The sequence below is a fragment of the Rana temporaria genome, chromosome 8 (genome assembly GCF_905171775.1).
Source record: "Rana temporaria chromosome 8, aRanTem1.1, whole genome shotgun sequence".
In the NCBI taxonomy this organism is placed as follows: domain Eukaryota; kingdom Metazoa; phylum Chordata; class Amphibia; order Anura; family Ranidae; genus Rana; species Rana temporaria.
Window position 1 is genome coordinate 46,441,524 of NC_053496.1, and position 14,058 is coordinate 46,455,581.

Below are 14,058 nucleotides of genomic sequence, written 5' to 3' on the forward strand. Positions count from 1 at the left end.
CAGTCTCAAGCCAACATCTGTAGCATTCCCACAGTCTCTGACTATCCACTGTAGTGTATCCACAATCTCTGATCATCTGCTATAGTAGAGGCCCCCAACCTTTTTAGTACCAGGTACTGGCTTGGCGGCAGCCATTTTTTCCAGGGGGGGGGTTACTGACAATGTGTAGTTAACAGAGTCATTCCTCAGCCCCCTTTCACACCACAATCTCCCTTTACAGCACAGCCCCCCTTTATATAAGTGTCCATAGTCTCCCTTTACACAGAAGCACAGAAAAAAAAACACACACACACCAATAAAAACTCCATATATACACTTTTCTATACCCACAGTGATCCAGAGGAAGGCAAAAAAAAACATCATTAAGCGTGATCCACTTTACTCCAGTGGGGGGAAGAAATCCTTCCTGATCCCACAACAGGCAATCCAATATTCCCTGGATCAACTTTACCTATACAATATTAGTATCCAGTTCTATTATGTGTATCTAGGCAAGAATCCAGTCCTTTTTTAAAAGAATCTACTGAGCTGGCCAGAAATAGCTCTTGAGGGAGTATATTCCACATTTCACAGCTCTTACTGTGTTAGAAGCTTTTCTGTATTTGGAGATCTAGGGCCAGATTCTCGTCCAGCGGCGTATCTCTGCGGCGGCGTAACATATCCGATTTACGTTACGCCGCCGCAACTTAGATGGGCAAGTGCTGTATTCTCAAAGTACTTGCTCCGTAAGTTGCGATGGCGCAGCGTAAATCGGCCGGCGTAAGCCCGCCTAATTCAAATTTGGATCAGGGGGGCGTGTTTTATGTAAATCTACTGTGACCCGACGTGATTGACGGTTTTCCCGAACGGAGCATGCGCCGTCCGTGGAATTTCCCAGTGTGCATTGCTTCAAAGTACGCCGCAAGGACGTCATTGGTTTCGACGTGAATGACGTCCAGCCCCATTCACGCAAACGATGTAACTTTTTCAAATTTCAACGCGGGAACGACGGCCATACTTAACATTGTTACGCCGCACTTATGCCTCATATAGCAGGGGCAAATATACGCCGGGAAAAGCCTAACGTAAACGTCGTAACTTCGTAAACGTCGTAACTTTACTGCGTCGGCCGGGCGTACGTTTGTGAATTCACGTATCTAGCTGATTTAGATATTTTGACGCGTAAATCAGCTTACACGCCCCTAGCGGCCAGCGGAAAAATGCAGTTACGATCCGACGGCGTAAGAGACTTGCGCCTGTCGGATCTAATGGATATCTATGCGTAACTGATTCTAAGACTCAGGCGCATAGATACGACGGCTCGGATTAGGACTTACGACAGCGTACATGGCGCTGCGCCGTCATAAGTCCTTTCAGAATCTGGGCCCAAATCTCTTTTTTCTACAGACGTGACGAGTGCTCCCTTGTCCTCTGTGATGACCTTAAGGTGAATAGCTCAACACCCAGTTCATTATATGGACCACGTATGTATTAGTACAGGTTGATCATATACCCCATTAATCTCCTCTTCTCAAGAGAGAATACATTCAGTTCCTCTAATCTTTCCTTATAGCTGAGCTCCTCCATGCCTCTTTTCAGTTTGGTTGTCCTTCTCTGCACTTTCTCTAGTTCTCCGATATCCTTTTTGTGAATTGGTGCCCAAAACTGAACTGATGAGGTCTTACTAATAATTTGTTCAGGGGAAAAAATGCTATCTCTCTATCTCTGTCAGGGTACTAGCTCCATCTCTGACAGATTCCCGCACATGCCCAGTAGAATGACATTTCGGCGCATGCCTGTGCGTGGTTTGCGCGCACGCATGCGCGGTACGGCAGCGCGCCGTGTGCGTGGAAGCGCGCACGTGCACGTATGCGGCAACCCTGGGGCCAATCAGAGGCCGGACATTCCTATTTAAACCAGCAGCCTTCCCTGAACAGGTTGCTGGTTTGTCTTCAGCTCCTATGTGTTTACCTGTTGCCGTACCTGCCTGTTTTGACCTGGAATTCCTGACGACTCTCCTCTCACCTGGAACCTCTGACCCTTTGGCTAACGTTACCTGGATTGCTGTTGTCTCCTGCCCCTTGACCTTGGCTTGCTCTCATGGACTCCCTCTAAACTCTCCTGCCCTTGACCCTCGGCTTGTGACTCGGATTTGCCCTCATCTCCTGTGGACCCTACCAGACTCACCTACCAGTTCCTGCCTGACCAACGCTTGTCTCCAGTCTTCTGCACCTGCCCTGCTTCTGTCAGCTGCACCAAGTCTTCCTGCCAGCTCCCGGTGCCGGTGCCTCCTTGTGCCGTCCCTCCTCTGTCCCAACTCCAGGGAGTGGTCTGCACAGGGTCGCAAAGGTGAGCCGCCCTCAGCATCTCGGTCTCGGTGAGTACAGGTTCTGACAGTACAAACCAGCCAGATGTCTGAGACCGACAGGGCGCGCTCACCCTTTGAGACGCTGTGCCAACAGGTCTCCGCCTTAACAGAGGCAGTCCAGAAGCTTCAGGAAGGCTACCTCCAGATTGATGGCCGCCTCCAACAACTGGCCGGTTCCCCAGGTCCATCCACTGCGGCCCTAGCCTCTTCACCCGGACCTTCTGCTGCCCAAGCTCCTGCAAGCCCTGCCATGATGGGGAGTAATCCCGAACCCCGGGTCTCCATGCCCGAGCGATTCTCAGGCGACCGCCGGAAATATCGGGCTTTCAAGAATGCCTGTTCCCTTTACCTGGCCTTGCAACCTAGAACTTTTGCGACCGAAGCTGTTAAGGTTGGATTCGTAATCTCTCTCCTTTCTGAGGAGCCTCAAGCATGGGCACACTCCTTAATGGAACAACGCAGTCCAATACTTGACTCTATGGACACCTTCTTCACCCACATGGGGAAATTATACGACGACCCCCTACGTGCAGCCACCGCAGAGGGTACTCTGCACAGTTTAAATCAAGGGAGACGGCCGGTGGAAGACTACACCGCCGAATTTAGAAAGTGGTCTGCTGACACAGGCTGGAATGAGTTGGCCCTCAGGTACCAATACCGCCAGGGCCTCTCTGAGAACCTAAAGGATGAGCTTGCAAGGTCGGCACCCCCTGCCTCTCTGGAGGATTTAATCCAAACCGCCACTCAGCTGGATAGGCGCCTTCGAGAACGTCGTTCGGAGAGGTTCCAGTCCAACCGGCCTAACTGGGTTCCACCAAGATATGCTCCAGTACCTCCGCCTCACCCAGCTCCACCAAACACCTCATTACCCGACCCAGAGCCGATGCAGCTTGGTATAGTACGGGCCCCTCTGACTCCAGAAGAAAGACTCCGGAGGCGTCAATCTAACCTCTGTCTGTACTGCGGAGCCGCCGGACACTTTTTGCGCACTTGCCCAGTAAGGCCTTGTAAGTCGAAACCTCCATCTGCTATCAATTTCCCTGTTACCAGTTTGCCTCAGACTTATGTTATCCTCTTTCTTTCCCTACAGCTCCCGGAAGGGGCAACACGTCTGCCGGCGATAATTGATTCCGGGGCCTGCAGCTGCTTCTTGGACTCATCCTTGGCCCAAAAGCTGCGTATCCCCTGCCGTACCAAGGATTTTCAGCTGCAAGTTCATCTGGCTGATGGCTCTCTTCCCCGTTCTGGATTGATTACCCAGGAAACCCTTCCTCTTTGTGCCATCTCAGATTCTGGGCACCGGGAGTTCCTCTGTTTGGACTTGATCCCGTCCCCCATGTTCCCTATCATTCTGGGTCTCCCTTGGCTACAAGTTCATCTGCCCTGCATTGATTGGCTCAAGAAAGAAGTCAGCTTCCCTTCCACCTACTGTTCCCAGCACTGTCTCGCACCCGCTCCAGTCGCCTGCTCCACGCTAGCTACTCCACCTGAAGACCTACAGCATGTTCCTCCAGCCTACCTAGACTTCAAGGATGTCTTTGACAAAAAACAAGCCGATTGTCTCCCACCACATCTGTCATATGACTGCCCCATTAACCTCTTGCCCGGATCTGAAATTCCCTTTGGGCGCATATTCCCCTTGTCAGAGACTGAGTTGAAGACCCTCAAGGTCTATATTGAAGAAAATTTAAGTAAGAAGTTCATCCGTCCCTCCTCCTCGCCAGCGGGGGCGGGGATCTTCTTTGTCGAGAAAAAAGATGGATCGCTTAGACCCTGCATTGATTATAGGGAGTTAAACAAAATTACCATCAAGAACCGGTACCCGCTGCCTCTAATCCCCGAGCTCTTTCAAAGGTTCCGATCAGCTCAGGTTTTTTCTAAATTGGACCTCCAGGGCGCCTACAATTTGGTCCGAATAAGGGCAGGAGATGAGTGGAAGACTGCGTTCAGGTCCAGATTCGGGCACTTCGAGTATCTGGTCATGCCCTTTGGGCTCTGTAATGCGCCCGCCACCTTCCAGCATCTAGTCAATGACATTTTTCGACAATTTTTAGATGACTTCCTCGTAGTCTACTTGGACGATATTCTCATCTTTTCAGCCACAAAAGAATTACATCGGCAACATGTCAGGCAGGTTCTCACCATCTTGAGACAACACCGGCTTTATCTCAAATCAGAAAAATGCGAGTTCGAAAAGACATCAGTGCAATTTTTAGGATTTATCATTTCTGTGCATGGGGTAGCCATGGATCCTCAGAAAATCAGTGCTATTCAGGAGTGGGCACCTCCAACAGACAAAAAGGGCGTTCAGCGCTTCATTGGCTTCGCCAATTTTTATAGACGATTCATCATCGGTTTTTCATCAATTGTTTCTCCCATCACCAAGTTGACCCGCCAGGGGCACCGCTTCCAGTGGCCACAAGAGGCTCAGGAGGCCTTTATCAAACTCAAAACGGCCTTTACCTCGGCACCTGTACTTTGTCATCCGGATTCTACGTTACCTTTTGTTCTAGAAGTGGACGCCTCGGAATCTGCTACAGGCGCTATTCTTTCCCAGAGACAGGGACCGAAGTCGCTTCTTCACCCAGTAGCCTACGCCTCTCGGAAACTAAGTCCTCCTGAGCGCAATTACGACGTAGGCGATAGAGAACTACTGGCCATAAAATTTGCACTGGAGGAGTGGAGGTACCTGCTGGAGGGGGCAGCGCATCCCATTATCATTTTCACTGACCACAGGAACCTGGAATACTTACGGTCTGCAAAACGCCTTAGGCCCAGACAAGCCCGTTGGGCTCTTTTTTTTGCTCGCTTCAATTTCCATATTACCTATCGTCCTGGCGCAAAAAATGGAAAAGCTGATGCCCTCTCCAGGATGTTTCCAGAGACGCCCGATACTTCCGAGCCCAGCACGATCCTGTCACCTCAAAATTTTTTGCTTCTCCCTCAAACAGATTTGTTGACTGCTCTAAAGACTGCATGCCAACGGTGCCCTGATCATGAGGTTTCCTCCTTGGAGAAAAAGGACGACCTGCTGTGGTCTCGTGGGAAGATTTTTGTTCCAACAGAGGCAAGACAGTTAATCCTCAGCACCTTCCATGATCGTAAATTGGCTGGCCATTTTGGTACCCGTAAAACTTCCGAACTGATCTCTCGCTCCTTCTGGTGGCCTAAATGGAGGTCCGACTGCAAGGATTATGTCTCTTCCTGCATTCGCTGCCAGCGGAGTAAGGGGCCAAACACGAAGACCTGGGGGCTGCTGAAACCCCTTCCTATCCCAGAACGGCCCTGGATTGACATCTCCATGGACTTTATTGTCGATTTGCCTCCTTCAGCCGGGTTTACCACTATCCTAGTCGTGGTGGACCGTCTGTCCAAGATGGCGCATTTTTTGCCCATGGTGGGTACGCCCTCCGCGGCAGACACAGCCAAAATCTTTTTTAAAGAGATTATCAAGCTCCATGGAGTGCCCAAAAGCATAGTATCTGACAGAGGTACTCAATTCACATCCAAATTTTGGAAGGAACTTTGCAGAGCTTTGGAAGTGAAGATCTGTCTGTCCTCGGCCTATCACCCTCAAAGTAATGGCCAGACAGAGCGCACTAATCAAACGCTAGAACAGTATCTACGATGCTTTTGCTCAGTCTCCCAAGATGATTGGTCCTCCTTGTTATCTACAGCCGAGTTCGCTTACAATAATTCCATACATTCTTCCACAAACCAAACCCCGTTCTGGGCTAACTTCGGTTTCCACCCTTCCTTTTTGCCGGACTCCATCCCGGAAACATCTGTGCCAGCGGTCCAGGAACGTGTGACCTGCATCCAGCAAAACTTTCAGAAGTTACAGGAAAGCATGCAGCAAGCTCAGCAGGACTATAAGAGGTTCCATGACAAGGGGAGGAAGGATTGCCCTGTCTTCAAAGTGGGTGAGAAGGTCTGGCTATCCGCCATCAACCTCAAGTTACCTATTCCCTCTCGGAAGCTGGGTCCAAGGTTCATCGGGCCATTTGAGATCAGGCGAGAAATCAACCCAGTAGCTTTTGAGTTGGCTTTACCCAGGTCCTACAAGATCCACCCTGTGTTTCACGCCTCTCTGCTTAAGCCCGTTGTGTCTGACCCCTTCAACGGTAGAGGAGAACTGCCACCTCCACCAGTGGAGATTGAGGGTGAAAAAGAATTTGAGGTGGAGGCTATCTTGAGCTGCAGGAAAAGAGGAAGGCAGTTGCAATACCTTATAAAGTGGAAGGGATATCCCCCTGAAGATAACTCTTGGGAGCCTTCCCGGAATCTCCATGCCCCTCGCCTGATTCGGGCCTTTCACCTGGAACACCCGGAGTTAATGACCAGTTTGGGTGTCCGGAGTCCGCCCCTTGGGGGGGGGCACTGTCAGGGTACTAGCTCCATCTCTGACAGATTCCCGCACATGCCCAGTAGAATGACATTTCGGCGCATGCCTGTGCGTGGTTTGCGCGCACGCATGCGCGGTACGGCAGCGCGCCGTGTGCGTGGAAGCGCGCACGTGCACGTATGCGGCAACCCTGGGGCCAATCAGAGGCCGGACATTCCTATTTAAACCAGCAGCCTTCCCTGAACAGGTTGCTGGTTTGTCTTCAGCTCCTATGTGTTTACCTGTTGCCGTACCTGCCTGTTTTGACCTGGAATTCCTGACGACTCTCCTCTCACCTGGAACCTCTGACCCTTTGGCTAACGTTACCTGGATTGCTGTTGTCTCCTGCCCCTTGACCTTGGCTTGCTCTCATGGACTCCCTCTAAACTCTCCTGCCCTTGACCCTCGGCTTGTGACTCGGATTTGCCCTCATCTCCTGTGGACCCTACCAGACTCACCTACCAGTTCCTGCCTGACCAACGCTTGTCTCCAGTCTTCTGCACCTGCCCTGCTTCTGTCAGCTGCACCAAGTCTTCCTGCCAGCTCCCGGTGCCGGTGCCTCCTTGTGCCGTCCCTCCTCTGTCCCAACTCCAGGGAGTGGTCTGCACAGGGTCGCAAAGGTGAGCCGCCCTCAGCATCTCGGTCTCGGTGAGTACAGGTTCTGACAATCTCTCTCTCTGGAGACTATACCTCTCTTAATACAAGAAATAATTTTGCTTGCTTTGGAAACCATGGCTTGGCATTGCACACTGTTATTAGGTTTATGAACTACCAGAACACCCAGATTCTTCTCCACCATTGATTCCCCCAGTTGCACTCCTCCTAGTATGTATGATGCATGCAAATTTCTTTGCCCCCAAGTGCATAACTTTACATTTATCAACATCAAATCTCATTTGCCACATAGTTGCCCAGTGCATTTAGGTTGGCTTGTAATTTGGAGACATCCTGTAAGGTTGTTATTCCACTGCATAACTTGGTGTCATCTGCAAAGACTGGAATGGTACTTTTATTTTTATTTTTTTATTCTTTATTTTATTAAAATTCATCATACACAAAGAAGTAAAAAAAATCCCTCCCAATAGGGGTATACATTAACACATTTTATTTCCATGCCTTTATCTACCCTTACTCTCCTTCCTCCCCCCACCCTTCCACCCCATTCTTAGACCCTTCTTTCTCCTCTTCTCTAAATAATCTTAATCTTCTTTGTTAATTTAAACTTTTTCCTATTTTCCCATCTCTTAATGAATCCCTCTCTAGTATCCTCATGGCTATGTCTTAGATATTCTATGTTATATATCTCTTCTATTTTGTCAATCCATTCTCAAATTTTTGGGCTCTCTACTTCCTTCCATTTCCTTGGTATCAAGCTTTTTGCAGCGTTCATCATATGTACAATCATTGAGTTTCTATATTCTTTTGTCGGAATATCTACCCCACGACATAGACATGTCCATGGTTCCTCAGGTATGCTAAGAAACATGTCCGCTGGAAGCCTGTCCGTCGGACATGTCCGCTGGTCTGTACGACTCATCGGACATGTCCGCTGGGCCGAAATCCCCCGCATGCGTCGAAGTGATTCGATGCATGCGTGGAAGCATTGACCTTCCAGGGCCGCGCACGTCGCCGCGTCATCGTAGCGGCCACGTCACCGCGTATTCTGTCTGCGGGGAATTTGGTCTGATGGTGTGTACAGCCATCAGACCAAATGATCCCAGCGGACATGTCCGATGAAAACGGTTCGCGGACCATTTTCATCGGACAGGTCCGGTCGTCTGTACGAGGCCTGATAGACGTAACAGCGAACCCTGATACAATGCTGGGAAACTGAATCAGTGTTCAGTCTATCTCGGACGAGGAGGAGGTGGTGCTTTGTTACAGTTAACACTGTATGACACAGCGGGAGACCGTAATCAAAGGTACACGAGGCTGCAGATGGGCATTCTTTACCAGTAGCTGCTGCATTTCTCACCCTAGGCTTATACTCAAGTCAATAAGTTTTCCCATTTTTTTATGATAAAATTAGGTGCCTCAGCTTGTATTCGGGTCGGCTTATACTCGAGTATAAACAGTACATTTAAAGAGGTTTGGATTTTTAATGACTATCTCAATATCAAAATATGAACATATCAGATTTACTGGCACAGACAATGAGAAAACATTGCATTGGATACATACATGGATGACAATCATTTCTTATATGCAAGACATACCCGATGAGAGGAACAATCCATGAAACGCATTGAGATTTATAGGATGCAGTTCTGACTTTATGCAGGGTTTTAACTACCCCCTGTACAAGCTTTGATTCTAATATACAATCTACTCTCACCATGGTATAGGTTTCATAATGGCATGCTATACCACATCTTAACCTATGGTTCACTGTTAAGTGTATATATATATATATTTATAATATAATTATTGTCATCCATGTATGTATCCAATGCTATGTGTTCTCACTGTCTATGCCAATAAACCTAATACGTTCATATTTTTATACTGATATAGTTATCACTTTAAAGCTCCATTCTTAATGTATTTCAAACTAAGGTCCCTATCTTACATTAATACATATACCAGAGCAAATGTAGACAGTATCCAATTAATCTACCTACGTTGCATGGTAGGTAACTGATGCAAACACAGGGAGAACATAAAATGGAGGTATGTCCTGGTTAGTATTCAAACCAAGGCCCCTAGTTTCTTCTCCTAATTTCTACTTAGAGAACATGATTGTAAGCTAAGGGTTTACAATTTTCTATAACAAGCATTGGTGCAATTACTGCATTCCCTTATTGTACCATGACAGCCCCTCTAAATAACTTACTGTGACCTGGAATGTCCAAAATATAGAACTGCAAAGCCCTTTATAGCCCAGTACCTAAAATCCCCTTTACATTTACAATGTTATCAGTTTAGAGGATTACGTTGAAACTGGTCACCAAGTCAACTGCATTAAACACCCAACAAAACGATTAGATTAAATTAACTAAATACATTTGAGGTGCATTAAAACAAAAGGTGTAAAAAAAAAAACTCTCTATCTACTCTCCCCTACCATCAGCATCTATGCACTTCTGCACAACTTATCAGCTCCTTATGCGGTGCTTCTTCCTACTTGCCTCCGAGCTCTTCTGTAGCAATTTTAGATTTTTTTTATATTTGATATTTTTTCCCCACCTTTGTCCCCCTATGTTTTCCCCTTTAAAGCTACTACTATCTGCCCTTCACCAAATAACTCTACTCCCACCGCCAACATGCATGACATTTAATTTCAATGTTTATTACTGAAAATCAATCTGATGTATAGGGGGTCTTAGAAAAAAGGATCCGCCTTTTGTGCTAGTAACAGACTGCATTACATATGTTTTTTTTTTGTTGTAGCCCAAACTCTGTAGCCAAGACGAGGGGCAAATGGAGAACCAATAGTTGTAGCAGGGCCGTCTTAATAGCATCATGGGCCCCTGGGCAAAGTAATGCTCTGGGGCCCCTACAATGGAGACAGTGAAGGTAAACAGATATCAAATATGTACAGTAGGAGGCAGACAAGCGGAGCTTCCCCTTTTGGACAATCATTCTGTACAGCAAAGAACAGCAAGAACCAGTGGGAAAATACTTCATACATAAAGTAACAAAGCTGTCCTGTGCATATAATATATCTGCTAGATTGATGCCTCCCCAGCACTATGGTCCCTCTATTCCCCAGATATCCCCCCAGCATTCTGACCCCTCTAGACCCTAGATATCTCCCCAGCACTCTGGCCCCTCTACACCCCAGATATCTCCCCAGCACTCTGACCCCTCCTCACCCCAGATATCCTCCCCCAGCACTCTGATCCCTCTACACCCCAGATATCTCCCCAGCACTCTGACCCCTCTAGACCCCAGATATCCCCCCAGCAATCTGAACCCTCTACACCATAGATAACCCCCCAGCACTCTGACCCCTCTACACCCTAGATACCCCCCCAACACTCTGACCCCTCTACACACTAGATATCCCCCCAGCACTCTGACCCCTCTACACTCTAGATATTCCCCTCAGTAGGAATACAGTGCATGTAAACGTTTGGCTATTACCAATCAAACAGGCAGAAGGAGGAGCGGTGGAGGGAAAATCCCTCTGGGCATTCCAAGCCCTTCGGTGCAAATAGTGGTGGACAGCTGGGCTCATCATGACACCATCCACAATGCTACACAATGCTACTTATGCAGGTGGGCTCTCATTGCTGCCGACTCAGCAGCTCCCACTCCAGTTCCTACCCCATAGCCTTTAAATCCCGAGCATTCAAGCTGCATGGGGCGGGGTCAGTGCATCACTCACGCGCTGGCCCTGCCCCTCCCTGCTGGCTGTGAAATAATAGGTATCGTTATGCACAGTATGACGCACCGCTGCCAGCCTGCCTCCCTGCCTCTCCTGTGTATCCATCACTCTCAGTGCCATCATGGGGCCCCCAATTTTGGGGCAGCGTGGGCTCAAGGTCCAGCTGCTTTGGGGAAAGTGCAGGGGCCCCCATGCAGCTGGGGCCCCTGGGCAGTGCCCAGTTGTGTCATCTCATTAAGACAGCCCTGAGTTGTAGTAATATATAAAATGAACAAAACTATTTTATATAATGAAATATGTTTATTCAGTCATTACAGAATGTAGGTGTAAAGACTCAGTCTAGCACATCATTTGATGTATTCTAGAAGCAGAGAATAGAATGATCTGAATAAGTATTTCAGTTGAAAGTTCAGTTGGCAGCCTGAGTGCTGGCGATCCAGGAGTTGTAGTTGCAGACCTTGGTGTAGACACCGGGGTAGTTCCTCAGGGCACAGCCATATCCCCAGGAGACAATACCCTGGAGCTGTCCGTTACACACCACGGGACCACCAGAGTCACCCTGTAAATAGAAAAAAAAATTCTTAGAACTTTGGGTAAATGATGGTAAATTATAAGTATTTAGATGCGGTGGCTGTGCTAGTTTTCATTTTTTCAGGCTTTATCTTTATTTTTCCACCTGGCAATCCAAGAGATGACATCCTTGCTGTCCCTGGGTGGCAAAACTCATTACCTCTACTGGAAGGAGCATGTCTACCTTTGTTATTATAAGTGGGGCGATGGGATTAGTAGCTTAAGCAAGCAAGATAAGACTGTGTTTGCTTCCAGTTTATTTCATAGGAAGTGACAATGACACTTGATGTCTGGCAGGATCAACAGTTAAATCCTATATTTGCTAAAAAAAACATTCTTAACCTGAAAATTAGAAAAATAATGCAGCCACCATATCTTAGGACTGGTAAACTGAAAAGATTTTGGGGTTGATTTACTAAAACTGGATAGTGCAAAATCTGGTTCTCTGCATGGTAGCCAATCAGCTTCTAACTTCAGCTTGAAGCTGATTTTTTTGTTGTTGTTTGTTTTTTGCAGAGCTTCCCCAGATTTTCCCTCTCCAGTTTTAGTAAATCATTGCATCTTATTTCTTGGGTTCAGTTAAACTTTAAGATGATATTTTTGTCCATATTGCCTTAACTTTATTAGTTGCTTCTCCAACTAAAATAAAATATTACTACAGAAGATATGTTTTACTATACATTTAGAAATATCTTTATTCTTATTTCAAAACTTCTCCTGAACATTTGGACTATAAATTATACATTGAACTTTACATAAGAAAAAAAATAATAATAATTCCCAGCCTATAAAAACTACTAGTAGCTTGAGAGAACACATTTATTTGAACAGTACAACTTTATATACAAAATTGAAATAAGTTGTGGCAATTACCTGGCAGGAATCCTTGCCTCCCTCCAGGTAGCCAACGCAGATCATGTTGCCGGTAATCTCTCCGGGGTAGGCGTTGCTGCACTGGGCGGAAGTCAGGATGGGGGCGTTCACACACTGCAGGAGGTTAGGCATGCTGGCTGCAATTTAAAAACAAAATGTAGTGAATAAAATATTGACTGAAGACAGAAGGAGAAAGAACAAACCATGTTAAAAAAAGACAAAAGCTTGCTTTATGCATTGTTAGTCAGTAAAATCTGAAATAATCATAATTATTTATTATTATATTTACCACTTGCAGCCAGCATGTGGTGCTTTTTTGGACATTCTGCAGCTCTTTACCAAGGTAACTTTCAACTATGTTGTGAATAACTTATACAGCCTATGTTTTGAATAGTTCTAAAAATTAGAAGATGAGATTACACATACACAGCTGACCCATCACCCCTCCCCTCTTCTAGTTATTGAGATCTGTGTTTATTTTCAATTAAAAATAAGCAGTCAATAATTTTGGGATAGAGTGGTGTGGGTGGGCTGATAAACCCTTCTTCAGGTTTTATTGCTGCCTGTGTTCTCACTGAAGACAAGCTCCCTCTTTATTTGTCATGATGACCATTGTCACCAGGATTAAAAGCGGTTGACAGAAGGGGAAAAAGAGAAGTCCTACAATGGGGACATTTGTTCTGAGTTTCAAAGACATTTCAGAATATATTTCTTATTTTTTTCTACTTTATTTATGTTTTGTTTTTCTTTAGTAAAGTCTAAAGCCGGCCATAGATGGTTCAAATAGTTTAATCCATCTATGAGTTGGCAGATTGTACCCAAGTGGATCCATCGATTAACTTGGGTACAACTAGCATGTCCAATTGTTAGCATACAACTATTGCCAGTGTCTGTAGCCTCTAGCAATAATCACTGTGTTCTTTTGGCAGGGACATCCCCCATTCCCCCGTAAAAACACAATAGTTCCAAGGGGAGGGGGGATTCCCCCCATCAAAACTGCCAGTGTTGCTTCATCTATGGCCTGCTTAACTCAAATTGCCCCCTCCCAGCTCATGAAGGATAACCCAGAGTGATTTCTATTCTCCCCCGGGACAGCCTCCGTTTGGTCCCTCTGGTGCCAAAATGGGATTGGGCCCTCCTTCCAGCAGCCTCCCTAATGACATAGTTATTAGGTTGGTCCTGCACTGTACATGATGACTCCAGTAAGAGGGGCAGTGACAACAAGGCTGGTCAGAGAACTGGCAAGAAGAGAGGCTTTGGACAACTGGTCACCACACCCATAACCTCATGGAACACGATTTCAGGACTCTGGATTAGGTTAAACATTATTTTGTGTTATTCCAAACACTTGAAAAAAACAAGCAATTGCTGAAGGGATGGAGACATGCTGAATATATTCTTAACTGCCCAGAATTAAGATTTATGGTATTTGTTCCTCAAAGGAATCATTTTGCCTACATTTTTTTTTCAATTCGTTTTTATTAGGTGTTTTATTTTTGCCTACATTTTAAATTTTTGCAAATTTACCTGAGAAGCTTAGCCTCATTTATTATC

At 46.6% G+C, this 14,058-nt stretch overlaps 2 protein-coding genes across 4 annotated transcripts in view; both read right to left on the reverse strand.

Annotated features, from left to right (window-relative positions):
- LOC120946879 (trypsin-like) overlaps positions 1-14,058 on the reverse strand; it is a 143,787-nt gene that overhangs the window by 90,058 nt on the left and 39,671 nt on the right. The gene's annotated exons all lie outside the window — the stretch shown is intronic.
- The window catches only part of LOC120946873 (trypsin-like), a 50,582-nt gene that overhangs the window by 34,870 nt on the left and 1,654 nt on the right, over positions 1-14,058 (reverse strand). The window contains exons 4-5 of one of the 3 annotated variants that reach the window (XM_040361680.1): positions 12,505-12,641; positions 11,342-11,620 (exon numbers count right to left, since the gene is read on the reverse strand). The exons of the other annotated variants lie outside the window; for them this stretch is intronic. Of the exons in view, the coding sequence (XP_040217614.1) occupies positions 11,471-11,620; positions 12,505-12,641 (287 nt within the window). The 3' untranslated portion in view covers positions 11,342-11,470. Of the gene's footprint in view, positions 1-11,341; positions 11,621-12,504; positions 12,642-14,058 lie in introns of those variants that run through there. 3 annotated transcript variants of the gene reach the window in all.